This window comes from Neopsephotus bourkii, unplaced genomic scaffold (genome assembly GCF_033783945.1).
Source record: "Neopsephotus bourkii isolate Nb327-2 ecotype Australia unplaced genomic scaffold, CSIRO-AGI_Nbou_v1 NB_191, whole genome shotgun sequence".
Classification (NCBI taxonomy): Eukaryota; Metazoa; Chordata; class Aves; order Psittaciformes; family Psittacidae; genus Neopsephotus; species Neopsephotus bourkii.
In genome coordinates, this window is record NW_026900704.1 from 144,549 (window position 1) to 160,186 (window position 15,638).

Genomic DNA, 15,638 nt, shown 5'->3' on the forward strand with positions numbered 1-15,638 from the left:
AGCTGATCACAGGTTTTGGCTTCCTGGCCCCAGGTCTCAAATAGCTTCTGCTGCTGGTGCCTGTGTCCTGGGCAGTGATCCTACAGGGCCTCCTCACACTGACAATCCAGGACAAAGGTGTTGCCCTTTCTTCCTCAACAGAAAGTCCCCCCTCATCCAGTGGCATTCAGGTTTGCCCAAGACCCATGGAAACAGAGACACTGCTCAGTTACTGTAGATACACAGAACAGCACCTTCACCTTCTGGATGAAGTTAATGTAACAACCTCAGGCACATTAACTGACCCTCTGATCCTCTTCATCCCCATGGACAGAACCAAAACCTAAAGGGTTATTTGCATGTTAACTTTAAGCATACAAGAAACAGGAACACAGAAAAGAGACTTCGATAACGTCAGTTGGAACGGCAGAAACATGCTCCCATTCTAACCAGACTCCACTAACACACCTGAAGAGCTTCCTTCTCCCATAGGCACACAGTGGACCCAGCTGGACCAAGAAAACAAAGCCACCCAACTGGCACCAGACCCATTCTTTCTCAACATCCGTTATGTCTCTTGATTCAGTCAGATTCTAGGAGAGGAATTCTTTAAATACAAGCACTTTTAAAGCTTTTAGCAAAAGAGAATACATTTTTTAAACAGGCAACTGCATCTGACAAAAACCAAAGACCTCAAGTCACTGAAACAGAAAAGAACCTAAACTCAAGCCCTTCAAATGATGAGTTGAAATAAAACCATTCAACTCTGATACAAATCAAGTGATGCTTTGCCAGGCTTGTTACAAACTCCGCCAATGCTCCTTTTCTCCCAAATCAAATTACACTGCAGCCCAAGATTAACTCCCAACTTGGGTTTTGCTGGCTCCGAAAGATACCTGCACGTTTTACAAGCAAAAAGAAACCAACACCCGCTTTCATTCGTTAAAACCTACAGTATGGACAGCGGATAAAGCGGGCTCTAAAGCCCCACTTCATCCCACACGTTGTGACGGTGCTGAAATTAAACAGAGAGCGGGGAAAGAGCCCCGTTCGTTTCCTGTTTAACCGCACCACGCGATGAGGTTTCTCCTCCCGGCTGCAGGAGGAGGCTCCGCCAGCACCGGGAGGTGGAGCCCGGGCCGAGCCCCCGAGCGGCGGCGCTTCCCCCGCCTCGGGCCCGGGGAACGAGAACGATCGTTGCTCACCTTCCATGCTCCGGCCGCGGTCCTGGCTCCACCTGGGCTCGGCACTGTCAGAGCGAAGCGGCCTCGCCTCCCGCGGCCACCCCGACATCCGGCCCGGCGGCGGCGATGGGCGGGCGGAGAGCGGCGCCGGGCGGCGGCCGCAGGAGGCGACCCGGCCCCGAGGGCTTTGCCCTCCCTTGGGGGCCGCTGCTGGTGCCTCGGTGATGACACGGGCAGAAGGAGCCCCCTCGGGAGGGGGAGAAGGGGGGGATAGGGGCTGAGGGAGCATCTCCGAAACAGCAGTGCAAAGCGCCGGGCTCTCCGTGGCAGCATCACCTCCAGCCATCACTCGGCCATGCCCCAGAGGCTGGGAGATGGGATGGGCAGAGGGTGAACCCCACACAGCGCACCAAGGGGCCAAAGGAAAACACTGGAAGGAAACCTCCCTCAGCATCACTGGAGATAAGCTGTGTCCCCACCATCAGAGGTGGCTCCATCAGGGAGAAAGCCATGGCCAGTCCCTGGGCAGGGATACAGGCAGGAATGGGATTGAGGGGAGCAGTTCCAGGGGAAATAAACCAACAAGACAGGAGTAACCTCACCCTGAGGCTTTACACATGCTCTCCTATGACACCCAGCTAGGTCAGGGTCTCCTTCAACCCACAGTTCCACTCGGAAGCAGACCTGCTCTGTTTCCTGCAGTGCTGCCAGGTTGCGTGCACAGATCCACAGCCCACCATGGGCAGCTAACCCAAAATACTTATTTCCGGGAGCCGTTAATCTTAAACTCTGCAGCAAGCGCCTATACCCCAAAATAGCACTGGAAATCTTGCGATGGCTTGGGTTAGGTCACTCGAGGGACACCAGCTATTCATATGGAGAGCGTAGCAGGGTGACATGGAGCTATTTGCGTTGGCAGAGCCCTGACTCATTTCATCTCACACTGCAGAGCCAAGCAGGCTGAGCCCGGATTAGAACTGGTGCAGCGATTGTGCACTGCGGTGCCCACGCACGTGGAAGAGTGACTTCTGTTCCACAAACTCCATTTTCCTTTGTGCTCAGTCTGTCCTGGCTCCGTCTACACATCCCATAAACATGGCAAGGCAGCCTTAGCTGTTCAACAAGTGCTGCTTTCATGGCATTACACGTTCAGGGATCATGCTCCTCGGATTGTACATTAAATGACTGAGATAAGCAAAAGAAAACAGAAGTTAGCTGCTTTTCTTAGCAAAGTCACATTGCTATTTAGAAAATCAAGTTACAAAGTCGTTTAATAAGTTAAATTAAAGGAGGCCAGCACAGTCTTCACTTCATGTGCAAGCTGAGCGCTTGTCATCATGGCATTTTGCTTCACCCAACACCCAGAGCTACTCACCAAGGAAAGGCCTCAAAAGGTAAGAGCTGGTTCTGATCTCACATCAGCCCTGAACTCAGCTGTGCTTTAACACTGAGAAATCAATGTTTGATAAGAAGGTGGATGGAAGCTTAATGCGTTGTTTTGTTCTTTTACTGATAACACTCCCACAACCTGATGGTCTAGGAGTTAAAGTGGCAAATGAAACTGTGATCTGGCCTGATCGCTTGGATGCAAACCCAAAGACAGTGAGTGCGAACTGCCATAGCTCAGGTGTGTGAGAACACGACATGAAGCCAGGATTCTCCTCCTTCCTGTGGACTGTCAATGACTGCTTCTGCAATCGAGGCTTTTCCACCACTTGGAAAACAGTTCTGGAAATACAGTGTTTAAAATACCAAAGATATCTGGGATAATCAGGCCCTATTCTCTGCTATTCCAGACAATCTCTGTATTCCCCTTCCAGAACCATCTAATAATTTGGAAGGTTTGTTGCTCCTATGAACTTCAAGGAGCCCTGGAAACTACTATGCGATGATCAGAAAGCTCTGTTTTACACCCCAGGATTATTCAGGGCCATTTTCTCCTACTCCCAGCTTTGTTCTCCAATTTAAACCTTTACATCCCCTCATATTTACCATCAGAAAACCAGTAATGTCTTCTCTCTGCTTTTATTTCAAGGGCAGAAATCGAAAGAGCCTGGGTTTGCCAGCCTGTAAAAACCTCTGCAGCGTTCATCAGGGCTCTCCTTCTCTTTACATCACCCACCTTAAAGATCAGAGATCAAACTTGTGCTCTGCATCCCAGGTAACATCTCTCCAGAGCCTTGCACAGGTCATTCACGTGCTCCTGTGCTCCTGGGACTCTCTCCATGTATTTCCTAGGATAAAAGATATTTGCCTTTTTAATATCTACTCACACCATGATCCTCTTCTATTACTTCCTCCTTCACCTCCTAGCTGCTAGCAGAAACAGCTAGTAATGTAATTCAGAATGACATGGCTTCACGTCTTGCCCTGTTAAATCCTCCCCCCCACCACCATTACCATGTGCTTAAAGAAAACCAGTTTTTCCCCTCCCCTGAGCTCACCAATCTGTAATGGCAACTTATCAGTTTGAAAGCTTAGAGACCAGAAAAGGAAGGAGTCATTTGACTAAACACACAGAGCAGAAGCCTGAGTGACAGGCTTATATAAACCTTTATAAAGATCCAAAACTGCAGACAAAGCTTTATAGCAAAGATCCCATTCTATCATAACTAGCAAGCTGGGGACCGATGGGCTGTGCAGGGCTGTTACATCCTTAGGAACAGGGGATGTTCAGCCTGAGCTGTGACTCTGTAGCAGACAGTTTATCAACTGAACCATGACAGCGTGAGCGTGGAGTGTGAACTCTGAGTAAAACTGAAAGCATTCACGACATGGGAACGCTGGACCTTTTGGGGTGGGCCTAATTCTGAACTGTTGAGCAGCTCACGGCCATTAAAAATGAAAACCCTGATGCAGCTCTTCTACCCTAACCGACCACTTGAGAGGATCTTGGGTGAAGAGAGAAGAAAGTTGTAGCCGCTTCCCTGCAAAGAGAGAGAAGTGGTTCCAGTATAGATTGGGGAACGATCTGTTAGAGAGCAGTGTAGGGGAGAGGGACCTGGGGGTCCTGGTGGACGACAGGGTGACCATGAGCCGACACTGTGCCCTTGTGGCCAAGAAGGCCAATGGCATCCTGGGGTGTATTAGAAGGGGGGTGGTTAGTAGGTCGAGAGAGGTCCTCCTTCCCCTCTACTCTGCCCTGGTGAGACCGCATCTGGAATATTGTGTCCAGTTCTGGGCCCCTCAGTTTAAGAAGGACAGGGACCTGCTGGAGAGAGTCCAGCGCAGGGCAACTGAGATGATGAAGGGAGTGGAGCATCTCCCTTATGAGGAAAGACTGAGGGAGCTGGGTCTCTATAGTTTGGAGAAGAGGAGATTGAGGGGTGACCTTATTAGTGTATATAAATATATAAAGGGGGAGTGTCACAAGGATGGAGCCAGGCTCTTCTCAGTGGCAAACAATGATAGGACAAGGGGCAATGGGTACAAACTGGAACACAAGAGGTTCCACTTAAACTTGAGAAGAAACTTCTTCTCAGTGAGGGTGACAGAACACTGGACCAGGCTGCCCAGGGAGGTTGTGGAGTCTCCTTCTCTGGAGACATTCAAAACCCGCCTGGACACGTTCCTGTGTAACCTTATCTAGGTGTTCCTGCTCCGGCAGGGGGATTGGACTAGATGAGCTTTTGAGGTCCCTTCCAATCTCTAACATACTGTGATACTGTGATACTGTGAAGTGAAATAAAGAGGCCGCACACACATTTAGTAGGACAAGGAGTTTCACAAGACATTAAATGATGGGGACACTACTTTCCAATACCACCAGGCTTGAGTAAAAGTCTTTGCTGTCAGCAATGTGATACCTTCTTTTCACACTTGTTTTGCATACTTTATTAAACAGAACTCGTAACTCAAGTGCTTTTTTGCATGGAAGCACTGAACTAAAACTGTGACAGCTGTCTGCAGAAATAACCCTCATTCCTGTGCTGGCCGGTTCCATATTTGTTATGCAAATACTATTACATCATTTTTGGACACTGTCCTGGGCAGGGGCAGCCCAGTAAAATATGATTTAGGGAATGACCGGAGCCCAGGGCTCCTGAGCTCGAGTCTAAGGATGCGCAGCGTGGGCAAACCCAAGTCCCCTCCTTTCCCTGCTCTGCTGTTTCCCGAGTGGTTTTAGAGCACTCGCTCTAGAAGCAAAATATTTCTACTTTAAAGAGTTTCCAAGCGGTGAGCAACTCTTCCAAAACATGTAACGGACTTAAAAACCACTGAGTGCTTCAAATAACACCAGACTGGGTTGGGTTGGAAGGGACCTCAAAGCTCCCCCAGTTCCAACCCCTGCCATGGGGCAGGGACCCCTTCCACTGGAGCAGCTTGCTCCAAGCCCCTGTGTCCAACCTGGCCTTGAGCACTGCCAGGGATGGGGCAGCCACAGCTTCTCTGGGCACCCTGTGCCAGCGCCTCAGCACCCTCACAGGGAAGAGCTTCTGCCTAAGAGCTCAGCTCAGTCTCCCCTCGGGCAGGTTCAAGCCATTCCCCTTGCCCTGTCCCTACATCCCTTGTCCCCAGCCCCTCTCCAGGTTTCCTGCAGCCCCTTTAGGCACTGGAGCTGCTCTAAGGTCTCCCCTTCAGGAGCCTTCTCTTCTCCAGGCTGCCCCAGCCCAGCTCTCTCAGCCTGGCTCCAGAGAGCATCAGGAACCAAACATTTCCAGTAACCAAGTGTTTCCTATTTCTATTCTAGGGCAGTTGCATGTGAATCTTAGAGAAACAGGAAAGCTGATGTTGCTGGGGTTTAAGGAGTACGTGTCTGGAGCCTACACTTGCACTCTTTCTCACAAAATCTTAGAAACTACGACACAGGAAGAAAGAGAAAGGTTTGAGATGAACAAATTCATGGTCTATGGTAAGCTGGCTAGCTCCTTCGCCAACTAATGCACATGGCCTTTGTGGTTTGGTGGGTTTGTGAAGTGCATGCTTATGGCAAGGCTTGATATAACAAAATAATGAGCTGCTATTTTATCTCAGAATAGAAAATCTCTATTTTTTATATTTATACACACACAGCCCTTCTCCCAGCGTTGGGAAATGTTTTCAATAACTGCTACCAAGCATAAAACAATCTCTACCCTTGTTAAAAGCCAAGTGAACTACAGCAGCTCCAGCCAGATCCAAGCTCTGAAAAGGAAGCTCATGTCCAAGTGCAGTCTCCCACATTAGAGACTGCCAAACCAAGCATAGGCCGCTCCCCCATTGTAACCCCTGGCCACAATGTCACCTCCCCACCACAAAAGAACATCCAAAACTGTTTGAGAAACACTTCTAGCATCATTTTACAAACCCTTCCCTCCTCCAGCAGAGCTGCAGAGGATGCTTGTGCACAGCCCCAATCCATTGCAGCTCTACGACTTTGCAGACACGCTCGGTCTGTGCTATTTCACTATTTGCCCACTTTCTGGTATTCATATTTGAGCTCCATAAGCACAGAAATTCCTGTACATTTCAAACTAAGATGCCTCTTACTCCCAAGTCAGCTCTGGCAAGGCCAAATTTGTTGTGCTGTGGTTAATGAGTAAGTTTTATATATTCATTTGCTTTTGAATAAGAGCCCATGTTTCAAAGTACACTGATACAGACGTGAAGGTTCTATTGAAGCCTCCCTCTGTGATCACACACAAACTCTCTGCTTACAGCATACAGGGAAGCTGACCACACATATCAGATCTTCGTTCGCTTTACTACCAGGGAGTGTGAGCTACGAGCCGACAGCCAGTTCTTTGAGGAGCTCCTGAGAATCGTACCTAACATCACCTCGGATCTGACGTGTCGCATCACTGAGTCCTCCTGCAAGTGCCACTCTGTGAGGACACCCAACGGAGGCCTCCTGCACGAACTGTTTGTTAGTTTTCAAGGTAACAGATTCCCGTGTTTGTTTGGGAGGGTTCATTTATGTTTATAAACCCGAGAGTGCAACAAACAGCACCTGAAATACATGAAAACCAAGCAAGTCTTTGAGAGCTCTTTCCCTGTTCGCTTTCGGAGTCCCTGTATTTTTTCTTACTAGCCCACAGATGGAGCTAAAATGCAGTTTATACATTGAACTTGTAGCACCATCCTTCTTACAACCTAAGCAAGAAATGCTCTTTTCAAGGTGTGCACTTGGAAAGGCTTCTTGACAGGAGGCAGCTGATAAAATGCCATGATTTTTCCCTTGTAAAAGGAAACAGGTTATGAACCTAAAGATACTTGCTTGAGGTACTCGAGTTCCTTGCAATATATTCAGCACATTCAACTGTGTCTTCTTCCCCCCACCCATAGTCAATCCTTTGCACAAGGATGGGAGGAAGCTTGCAAACAGGTTCCTTAGGACTGCGAAGATGTGACAAACATGAGGGTTCAAGAGGTTTGTGTCAGCCACCCTTGTGTCTTCTCTGCGTGTTTAACTGATTTCACTGGTGCTTATCCAGCTTCACCCACATTTTATGGGATTAATAGCATCGCAAATGACAATTCACAGATTTCAAATCATTCATTTCAGGATGAAAAACTGGTTTTAAAAGGCAAATTGATCCAAACAGTTTAAGAAGTCAGGCTCATTACGTCCTTTATATTTACCCCTAAGTATAAGGAATTTGAAGGATTAACATTTGTATTAGTATACTGAACTTCCAGCTCTCTAAACTAAATCTCTGATTTATGACTTGATAAACAGAATGCCATTTAAAGTAAGTCTCATGTAGCTGGCTCCTAAAACCTGTTCTCTGGCTTTTTAATGTTAAACCACACCATCAGATTACACACTGGGTCTGATCCCAGGCCCCCTGAAACCAGAGGAAGATTCCCAGTTAACATAATGGGTCAGTGCACGTGGGAATCAGGATGATAAAGTATTAACTGATGTTATTAAATCAGTAACAACCAACTGGCTCATCTTGTATTCCCCCAATGTTTCTGGGTTTTAGGCAAGAGATCGAATTGGGGAGTTTTTCAAGAAGCTGATGTATGCTTTGAGGCACGCGGTCCAAACCATCCCTACAATACACTATGTGGAGAACAGCTTCTCAGTGACTCACATTGACAGCTGCTGACCAGGCTTTGGGAAGAACAAGGTCACCCACTGGGGCTGCAGTGGTAAATACGAAGCACAGCAATTTCATGTATGGCTTTATTAGCTCTGGTCACAGGTTTCTCTGAAGAGCAGTTGGTAAATATCAGTGTGGAAGGCACCGTTTCCATTCATCTTTTGGAAAGACATTTCCCTTGCAGGTTGAAGAAAGAGAAGAACAGAAAAGCCTTTGTTAGCACGTTGGCAGGTGCGAAACTGTATTGCCAAGTAAAGTGGAAGTGGTGAGGTGAGGTTTTAATTCCAGGTCACTGGTGAGTAACTATGCTCAGGGTGTAAAGCAGATGAGCAATGACCTTAATGGCAGAGCTGCTAGAAAACACCCAGCTGTTTTAAAAAGACCTTTTGCCAACAGCACCCACTGCTAGATCTGGAGGTTGGGGGTTTAGTGAGAGGTAGGCTCAGAGAGCTTGGGAAAGATGAGGATCCCTTTGGAGCACTGGGAAGCACGTGGTGGTGTCCGATGATCCCAGCCACAGCAGAGGCAGAGGAGAGCTGCCTGACGTGCTGCCTGTGTTCTCCTCACTGTGGTCTGTGAGCCTGGAACGTACAGTCCCAACAACGAAGTGACCTGCCAGCTTTGTGCAGATCCTCAAGTCAGGATGTACGGAGCAAGATTCTGGTGATAAACTGACAGCAGAAACTGGGAAACCGAAGAGCAGCTGTGGAAAAACTCGTTTTGTGATGTTCTGTTCAGTTGTAGCTGCCAATTCTGGAACCCTGCATTCCGTTATGAACAGTTGCAAAACTTCATTCATCCACCTCCGGATTTTCTGTAGTCAGGGACCACTTAAACTGCAGAAGTGATGCAGGAACTGAAGCGTTCATGCACGGTAAAGGGATTCAATGGAAACAAAAAGGACGTTTGTCACGTGGCTGTTAGTGCAAAGAGCCCGTTTCTTGGTGGTGACACCAGCCCTGCTGCAGCTTTGTGCTGGTTTGCTCAGGGAATGTAAAGGAGGTGGAAACCACTCTGGGAAAGACAGCAGACAGTTGTAGTGGAATTCCGTGCCATGGTGACACAAGGCAGAACCTCTATGAGCAGTTCCTAGCAGATACTAGAAGAAGTATTTCATCTTTGTGATTTAGAAGCATTCAATGCCCTTCCCTTTGTTTGTCAGTGTTTCCTTGTGCCTGAAGTGTACAGTGCAGAACTGTACAGTGCACTAGCCAGCACTGACTGGCTCAGGGCTTTCCCTACTGCTCCACCAGTGGGAGCCCCAGACACCAGCAGCAGGGAAAGCAAAACCGGGGCTCCAAGACAAGAGAGAGGGTGAATAAACTCCACAGCCCAGCAGACAGGAGAATGAAGGACCCAGCTTTCAGGGTTCTCTTCTTGCCTTGCTGCAGGGAGGCTGCAGAGCTGCCTCACGCTGTGTTTGCTGCTCCCTCTTCCCCTTCAGCTGCACCAAATCCCCGCGGCAGAGCTCTGCTGGCCCCAGGTGCTGTATGAGCAGATGATCCTCTTAGACCAGCTGGAAATTCCATCGAGTTCACCGGATGATGGGATTTGCCAAAGCACTGAGATAATGGGAAAGTTTCCTTCCCAGAAAAGCCTGACTCTGGTCTCATTTTGAAGGCTAACTGCTGGATCTGCAGCAGTTGATCATCTAGCTCATAAAGCACTGTTAGTAAAGGCTATTTTACTCATACCAGAAGGTTCACCACTAACCCTGACTGCTATGGTCAGAGCATGGGCTGTGTGAGGCTTACAAAGTGGAGCTACCAGGACAAGGGCTTTTAGCACTTGATTTTAACCTTTGTAAGCCATTCCCTTCCAAGAGCTGCTCCCTTCCACACTCACGTTGTCCAGGGACAGCAGAAAACTCTCCCTTGTGAAGCACAGCCCCCCAACATGGTCCCTTTTGAAGCCACTTGCGTGACAGTGGCATAGCCCCCACAATCCAAGCGAAGGGAACACCACCCCAGTGCCTGCACATGCTGAGCCATGGAAAACCAGACCCAGCTTCCCAGCACAGAGCCATTCCTTTCTTTTTTTGCAGTATGTAGGACTAAATGAAGCAAAAAGAGCACCTCCTCCTCAATAACTGCAACTTCTTGTGGCATCTAGGAATGCCTTGGTGGGTATTCATCCAAAAATCGACCAGATTCAACCCCGTTTAACTTATCCACTTTGACAGGAGCACAGCAGGAGACGGAGCGGGCACAGACCATGCTCAGAGCTTTTCAGAATCATTACTTATTAAATACTGATGAATAAAATGTACTCTAACGAGCATTTAAAGTGCCTGTAGGCTGATTATCCTCACTGCCAACTGGACACTGTGTGCACAGCTCGGGCTTATCCTGATTAAGCAGACGGGCTCCATTGCTGCCTGCATCCCTCAGCCTGTTTCACAACAGAGGAATGCCACATACATAAATTAGGGGGGGGAAGCAGTGAGGAGTTCCTAAGTGCAATGGCAACGAGTCACCTTCTAAACTGGAGGTACTGGAAGCTCTTACAGTGCCTCCACTTCTTCAGTGGGCCTTAAAAGTAGAGAAATAGGACAAATAGTGCAGCTTTGCATCGTGGAGGAGTTTGTATCATTGATTCCATGGAGAATGCTGTGAAAACGTGATGTGAAACGGTGTCACTCTGACCTTTCCCAAAGGAAAGCTCTCTCCATCCAGCCTTCGCTGCCTGAACGCAGCTGAACCTTGTATTGGTGACATGCCACCCTCACAGCTCGCTGTCATCACACTTGAGGTGCTATGAATCACTGCCTGCACCTCACCTTTACCTCTTAGCATCCCTCTCTACCCCCCCCAGCTGTGATAATAGCTCCTGGGGAACTGCAGGAGCCTTCCTCACCCCTTCAAACCCTCTGTTTCTTGCTCTGCTCTGGTTTTACACACCTTCCCTTTGGAAACATGGGCTGGAGCTGATGCTCTCAGCACAAGGGGGTGCTCCTGTGAGGTTCAGCCCTACAAAGCCCCACTTCAACCAGCCCCAAGCAAGCAGCTCTGATCTCCCTCTTTACAAGGGACTATTACAACACCTCAATAACTCATTTGGAACCTAAAACTTCCTGTCTCCTTCCCCACACAGGCCTCCGGGAACTCAGCCCTTCCCAAGCTCCTCATCCCAACAGCGCACGAGCCCTTTGGAACACCCAATGACAAGAGGAACCTGCCAACTTGGAAGCTGCAGCCCCATTGTTCCCCCATCGCCTCTGCCTTTTCCCAGCTGGGAACAAAGCACTTGAGGAACGCTTCACAAGCACGTGTTAAAGCACTCACTGCAGAGCCCCTGCTCCAGCTCTGATGGGATGGTTGGCTCAGAGCTCCCCACAGCATCTCTCTTACCCCACAAGCAGGATGTTGCTCTGAACGGAAGGCAGCAGGAGTTGACCGGGTCCCAGGCCATCATGGTGACACACTGCAGCTTGCAGCTCAGCACAGCACAGCACATCCCTGTCCTCAGCAGATTATAAAGGAGAGGGGCTGTGGAGGAGCTGCCCCAGGTGCGCTGTGATCAGCTCATCCCAGGGACTCATCACACCTGAGCCAAGGACGTGCTGGGTGCAGCCCCTGCTCATCCATCCCTAGGGAATCCCCCTTTGAGTTGCTTTGGTGGGAAGTGGCTGGAAAACAAAGCCAAGAGTTGAGGGTGTCATTCGTGTCCCCCGGGACCTCCAGCTGATGCTGCAGGAGCCATGGGCTGGGTGCCATGGGGACAACCTGGGATGCAGCTCCGGGATGCATGTTAGAGATGGAATCCCATGTGTGAAGCAGGAGGAGGGCTGGGACTTTGTGTGTGAAGGAAAACCGAGCCTGTTTAGGTGGGGTGCTTGGTGAGAAGATGCTTCCCTCTGAGAGGGGCAGCTCTGGAGCCCCCCCTCTTTTATTACCAGGCAAAACCTTGTCTCACAGAGCACCATCACAACTGATCCCAGGGCTCAGCAGCACTCAGCTCACCCAAGGCAGTGTGAGCAGGAGGGATGTGTGAAGCACCGAGCTCTGAACCACAGGCACGGGAAGAGAGGGGATCTTCAGCTCTGCTTTGGTTTCCTCCCCACTGCAATCCCATTGCCTCCCACTGAAGCCCAGCGACCACACTCACTGTGCAGCCCCGCTCCTACAGGGAGCAGCAGCCCGGGATTAATGAGCCCTTTGCAGGCAGTGAATAACTGTGATTCCTTGTTGGCAGCAGCGCCACTGGGAATGGATTTGTTTGTGGTGGAGATAAAGAAGCGGGGCTGCAGAGCTGAAGGGCCGCTGATGAAGTGCGGGCCAGCCTTAATCACAGTGTAATTGCCACCATCCGTCCTCATTACTTGTAAATGTTTTGATAATGGTGGAAATTAAACAATTAGACATCCTTCCTTCCCTCTGGCAAATCGAATCAGTTCAAAGTTCAGGATGCAGGCTGGGGCCACGCTTCTGTCTGCGGCTGGCAAGAGCCTTGCTTTATCTTGCTCCTAAACCCCACAGCAAAAGTGAATGCGCATCCCAAGGCATGCAGCCCCCATCAGCACCACCGAGGGGATGGATCCCATGGATGCACAGACCCTGGCAACCAGGAGCATCGTTTGGCTCATGGAGGGAGTCAGGACCAGGCAGCAAAAGAGGCATCACAACCAGTGAGGACCCATCTCTCACCAGTGACCAGTATTCCTCCATTGCAGAGAGGCAGGACAGCTCCTCGTGTGCCCGGTGCGATGGGCGGAGAGCACCTTGGAAGTCAATGGGAGCTTTAGTGGCGTGTGGAGCGCTGCAGAAGGAGGTCACGCTGCTAATGCTGCTGCTGCTGATCCCAGCAGATGAATCAGGAGAGGAATTACCCGGGAATGCAGCATTAAAATGGATGATGCCATCACCACGACTCAGGGAAAGCGATGACTTTGACATGAACCCCTGGTACCCACCAGCGCCAAGGCAGGAGCTCGCCCACAGCAGCAAGTGCCGCAGAGTGGGAGGAGGAAAAGCCCTCTTTGGGATGGAGCTATGGAGGATTGCAGGCTGCCATCCCCAATTCCTCCTGTGCTCAGTCACATCCCGAGACCCCCCCAACGCCCCAGCTTGGAGGGAATACCGGTATTCCCAGTTTTCTGCGCTTCCCCATTCCCTTTTAACACCCCATCAAATATCAGACATTACCAACAGCACGCAGCTGGGTCCATCCCAGTCCAGGTTCTCTTCCCAAAGCTTACTGCAGGTTTTCATGAGGTTTCTTACCTATTTGACCCCCCCATCCATGGGGTTCCACAACCAACCACCAGAACCCACCTCCCTTCCCCATGCTTACGGGGGCTATCATGAACCCAGTGCTTTCCACCCTAATCACTCCAGGCAGGGCTGGCCCTGGGGGTCAGCATCATCCAGCCCCATGGAGCCACAGCCCCATGGACCGGGTGGCAGCAGCATCCCCGGGCCCTCCGCAGCTGCTCCCGAGCAGGGTCCCCCCGGAGCACCCCGGCCTGGGGACAGCAGCCATCTGCTGGGAGCCCGGGCCTGCGTCTGCAGACAGCGAGTGCCAAACGAGGTCAGTGTCCCCAAGCAGGAGCTGTCACAGCGCGTTAGGGTCCCCGCTTCCTCCTCCCACCGCGCATCCGCATGCGCCAAGCAGGGAAAGGTGCCGGCAAACCAGTGCCCCAAGAGGGACCAGTGGGACCGTGGGCACTGGGATGGGTTTGTCCCACCTGCCCCAGGTGATGCCCAGGGGAACCGGAGGGAGCAGGGCCCTGGCACAACGTGGCTCGGGCACCGTCACCGTGCCGGTGACCTGAGCCGTGCAGCGCTCACTGACTGCAGCCAAGGGCAGGGTTACCGGCAGCGCCACGGATCGGGTTCCACAGCTCCAGCACCAGGGCACACAGACTGGGAGGGCACCGGCTGGCACAGGCACCATTCACCCTCCCTTTACAGCCAGGATGGCACCAAGGACCGGGTGATGCCCCCATGGACACGCACACACGGGCACAGGCTCCAAAGTCACAGCTGACTTTATTGGTGTATAAAGAACGTAAAAGGTCCCTTAAACAAAGCACACGCTGGGTCAGAGGGGCACCGCAGCCGTGCCAGTGCCTCGCTCTGGGGCCCCACAAGCCCTGGTTGTATGTGGGGAGCTGCCGTGGGGCTGTGGGCCCCGGGGGTGCCTGGTTTGGAGCTGGGGCTGAGGTGCTTGTGCGTGGCAGAGCCCCTGGTGTGTGCTGGTGATGGAGGCACTTGTGGAAGGGCGCAGGGGCTGCTCTGGACCACGGCTCCCATTGGAACCCATTGGAGGGGCAGCAGCCGGTGCTGGGCCTGGCCCGCTGCAGGGGATGCTCGAGCTGCTTTGGTCGGTGCTCCGGGTGAATTAAGGCAGTTTCAGCTTCAGCTGGTTTAAAACAAGGGCAGAACCCACCCAACCCAGGCCTCAGACTCAGCTGGGGGACTCTGGCTCCGCTCTTGCCTTTGCTTCTCAGTTGCCACTTGGACCCTGCGCACCCAAAGGTGGGCACCAACCCTGACCCGCGCTGGCCACCAGCGCCCTCCCCTCTACCTACTGACACCAGGAACCTGCAGCCCAATGCTGGAAGGGTCCAGAAGGGTTTTAGGGTGTTTTAGGGCACACTGGGGCTCCTGTGGGAGTGGGGAGAGGGCGGAGGAGCCGCGGGGCTCCCCCCATCCCCGCTCCCCTCACAGTGACCGGTCGGCAGCTTGTGACTCCTGGACAGGGATGAGGGAGCGGGCGGATGAGGGCAGCAAAACCCAACCTACAATGGTGCCAAGGGAGCACTGGGGGGAATCCTGCTCCCCCCAGCACATCCCCGAGGGCCGGACCCACTGCCTGCACCCCTCAGCTCCCCTCCAGCAGCTCCTGCATCCCTCAGCAGCTCATCCCCAGGTCCCCATTTGCTTCCTGTGAGAACATCGTGCTCCAAGGGGGAAGGTGCCGGGGTTGCCCATGAGCCGCCCCGTCTCCAAGTGTGACCCCCACTGGGACCAGGGGTGCCAGGAAAGGAGTGGGGAGCAGCAGGGGCTGGGATGGGAGATGGGGCAGCACCGCCCAGCTCAAGAGCTGGAGCGGGGTACCCAGGGCCTGCCCCTCACCCTTCCCAACCAATGTGTCCCCACCCTTTGGGCCGGTCCCTCCGGCCCCATGGCCACACCGCTGCGGGTGCAGGCAGGGAGCCCCGCACCGGCTGCCCCTGTGCCGCCGGGACCATCCCTTGGGCAGCCGGGGAGGGATTAAACCATGAACATCACCAGCGGGCCAAGGGACCTCTGCAAAGGGAATACCCTGGTTTGAAAGGGGGTCTGAACGCCACAGGGTGTCCGGGGTCCCTCTGGTCCGGGTGGATGCTCAGTGCCTGGTGCCCATCCCCATCCCTGCTTCACCTCCCACTGCTGGATGCTGCTTCCCCAAGGAGAACCGGACAAACCCAGGCCTGGTCCTGCGGGCAGCCGCGGGCGAGCCG

General features: G+C 52.0%; 2 protein-coding genes and 1 long non-coding RNA gene across 3 annotated transcripts in view; 2 read left to right on the top strand and 1 right to left on the bottom strand.

Annotated features, from left to right (window-relative positions):
• IKZF3 (IKAROS family zinc finger 3) overlaps positions 1 to 1,323 on the bottom strand; it is a 30,677-nt gene extending 29,354 nt beyond the window's left edge. The window contains exon 1 of the mRNA XM_061375458.1: positions 1,185 to 1,323. Within this exon, the coding sequence (XP_061231442.1) occupies positions 1,185 to 1,272 (88 nt within the window). The 5' untranslated portion in view covers positions 1,273 to 1,323. The remainder of the gene's footprint in view (positions 1 to 1,184) is intronic.
• Positions 1,290 to 7,492, top strand: ZPBP2 (zona pellucida binding protein 2). The gene is made up of 4 exons (XM_061375229.1): positions 1,290 to 1,384; positions 5,798 to 6,015; positions 6,803 to 7,021; positions 7,428 to 7,492. The coding sequence occupies exons 1-4, from the start codon at positions 1,290 to 1,292 to the stop codon at positions 7,490 to 7,492; spliced, it is 597 nt and encodes a 198-aa protein (XP_061231213.1).
• LOC133224045 (uncharacterized) lies at positions 7,426 to 9,357 on the top strand. The gene is made up of 2 exons (XR_009728754.1): positions 7,426 to 7,512; positions 8,072 to 9,357. It is a non-coding gene; the product is annotated as an uncharacterized LOC133224045 (long non-coding RNA).
• Positions 9,358 to 15,638: the final 6,281 nt, after the last annotated feature.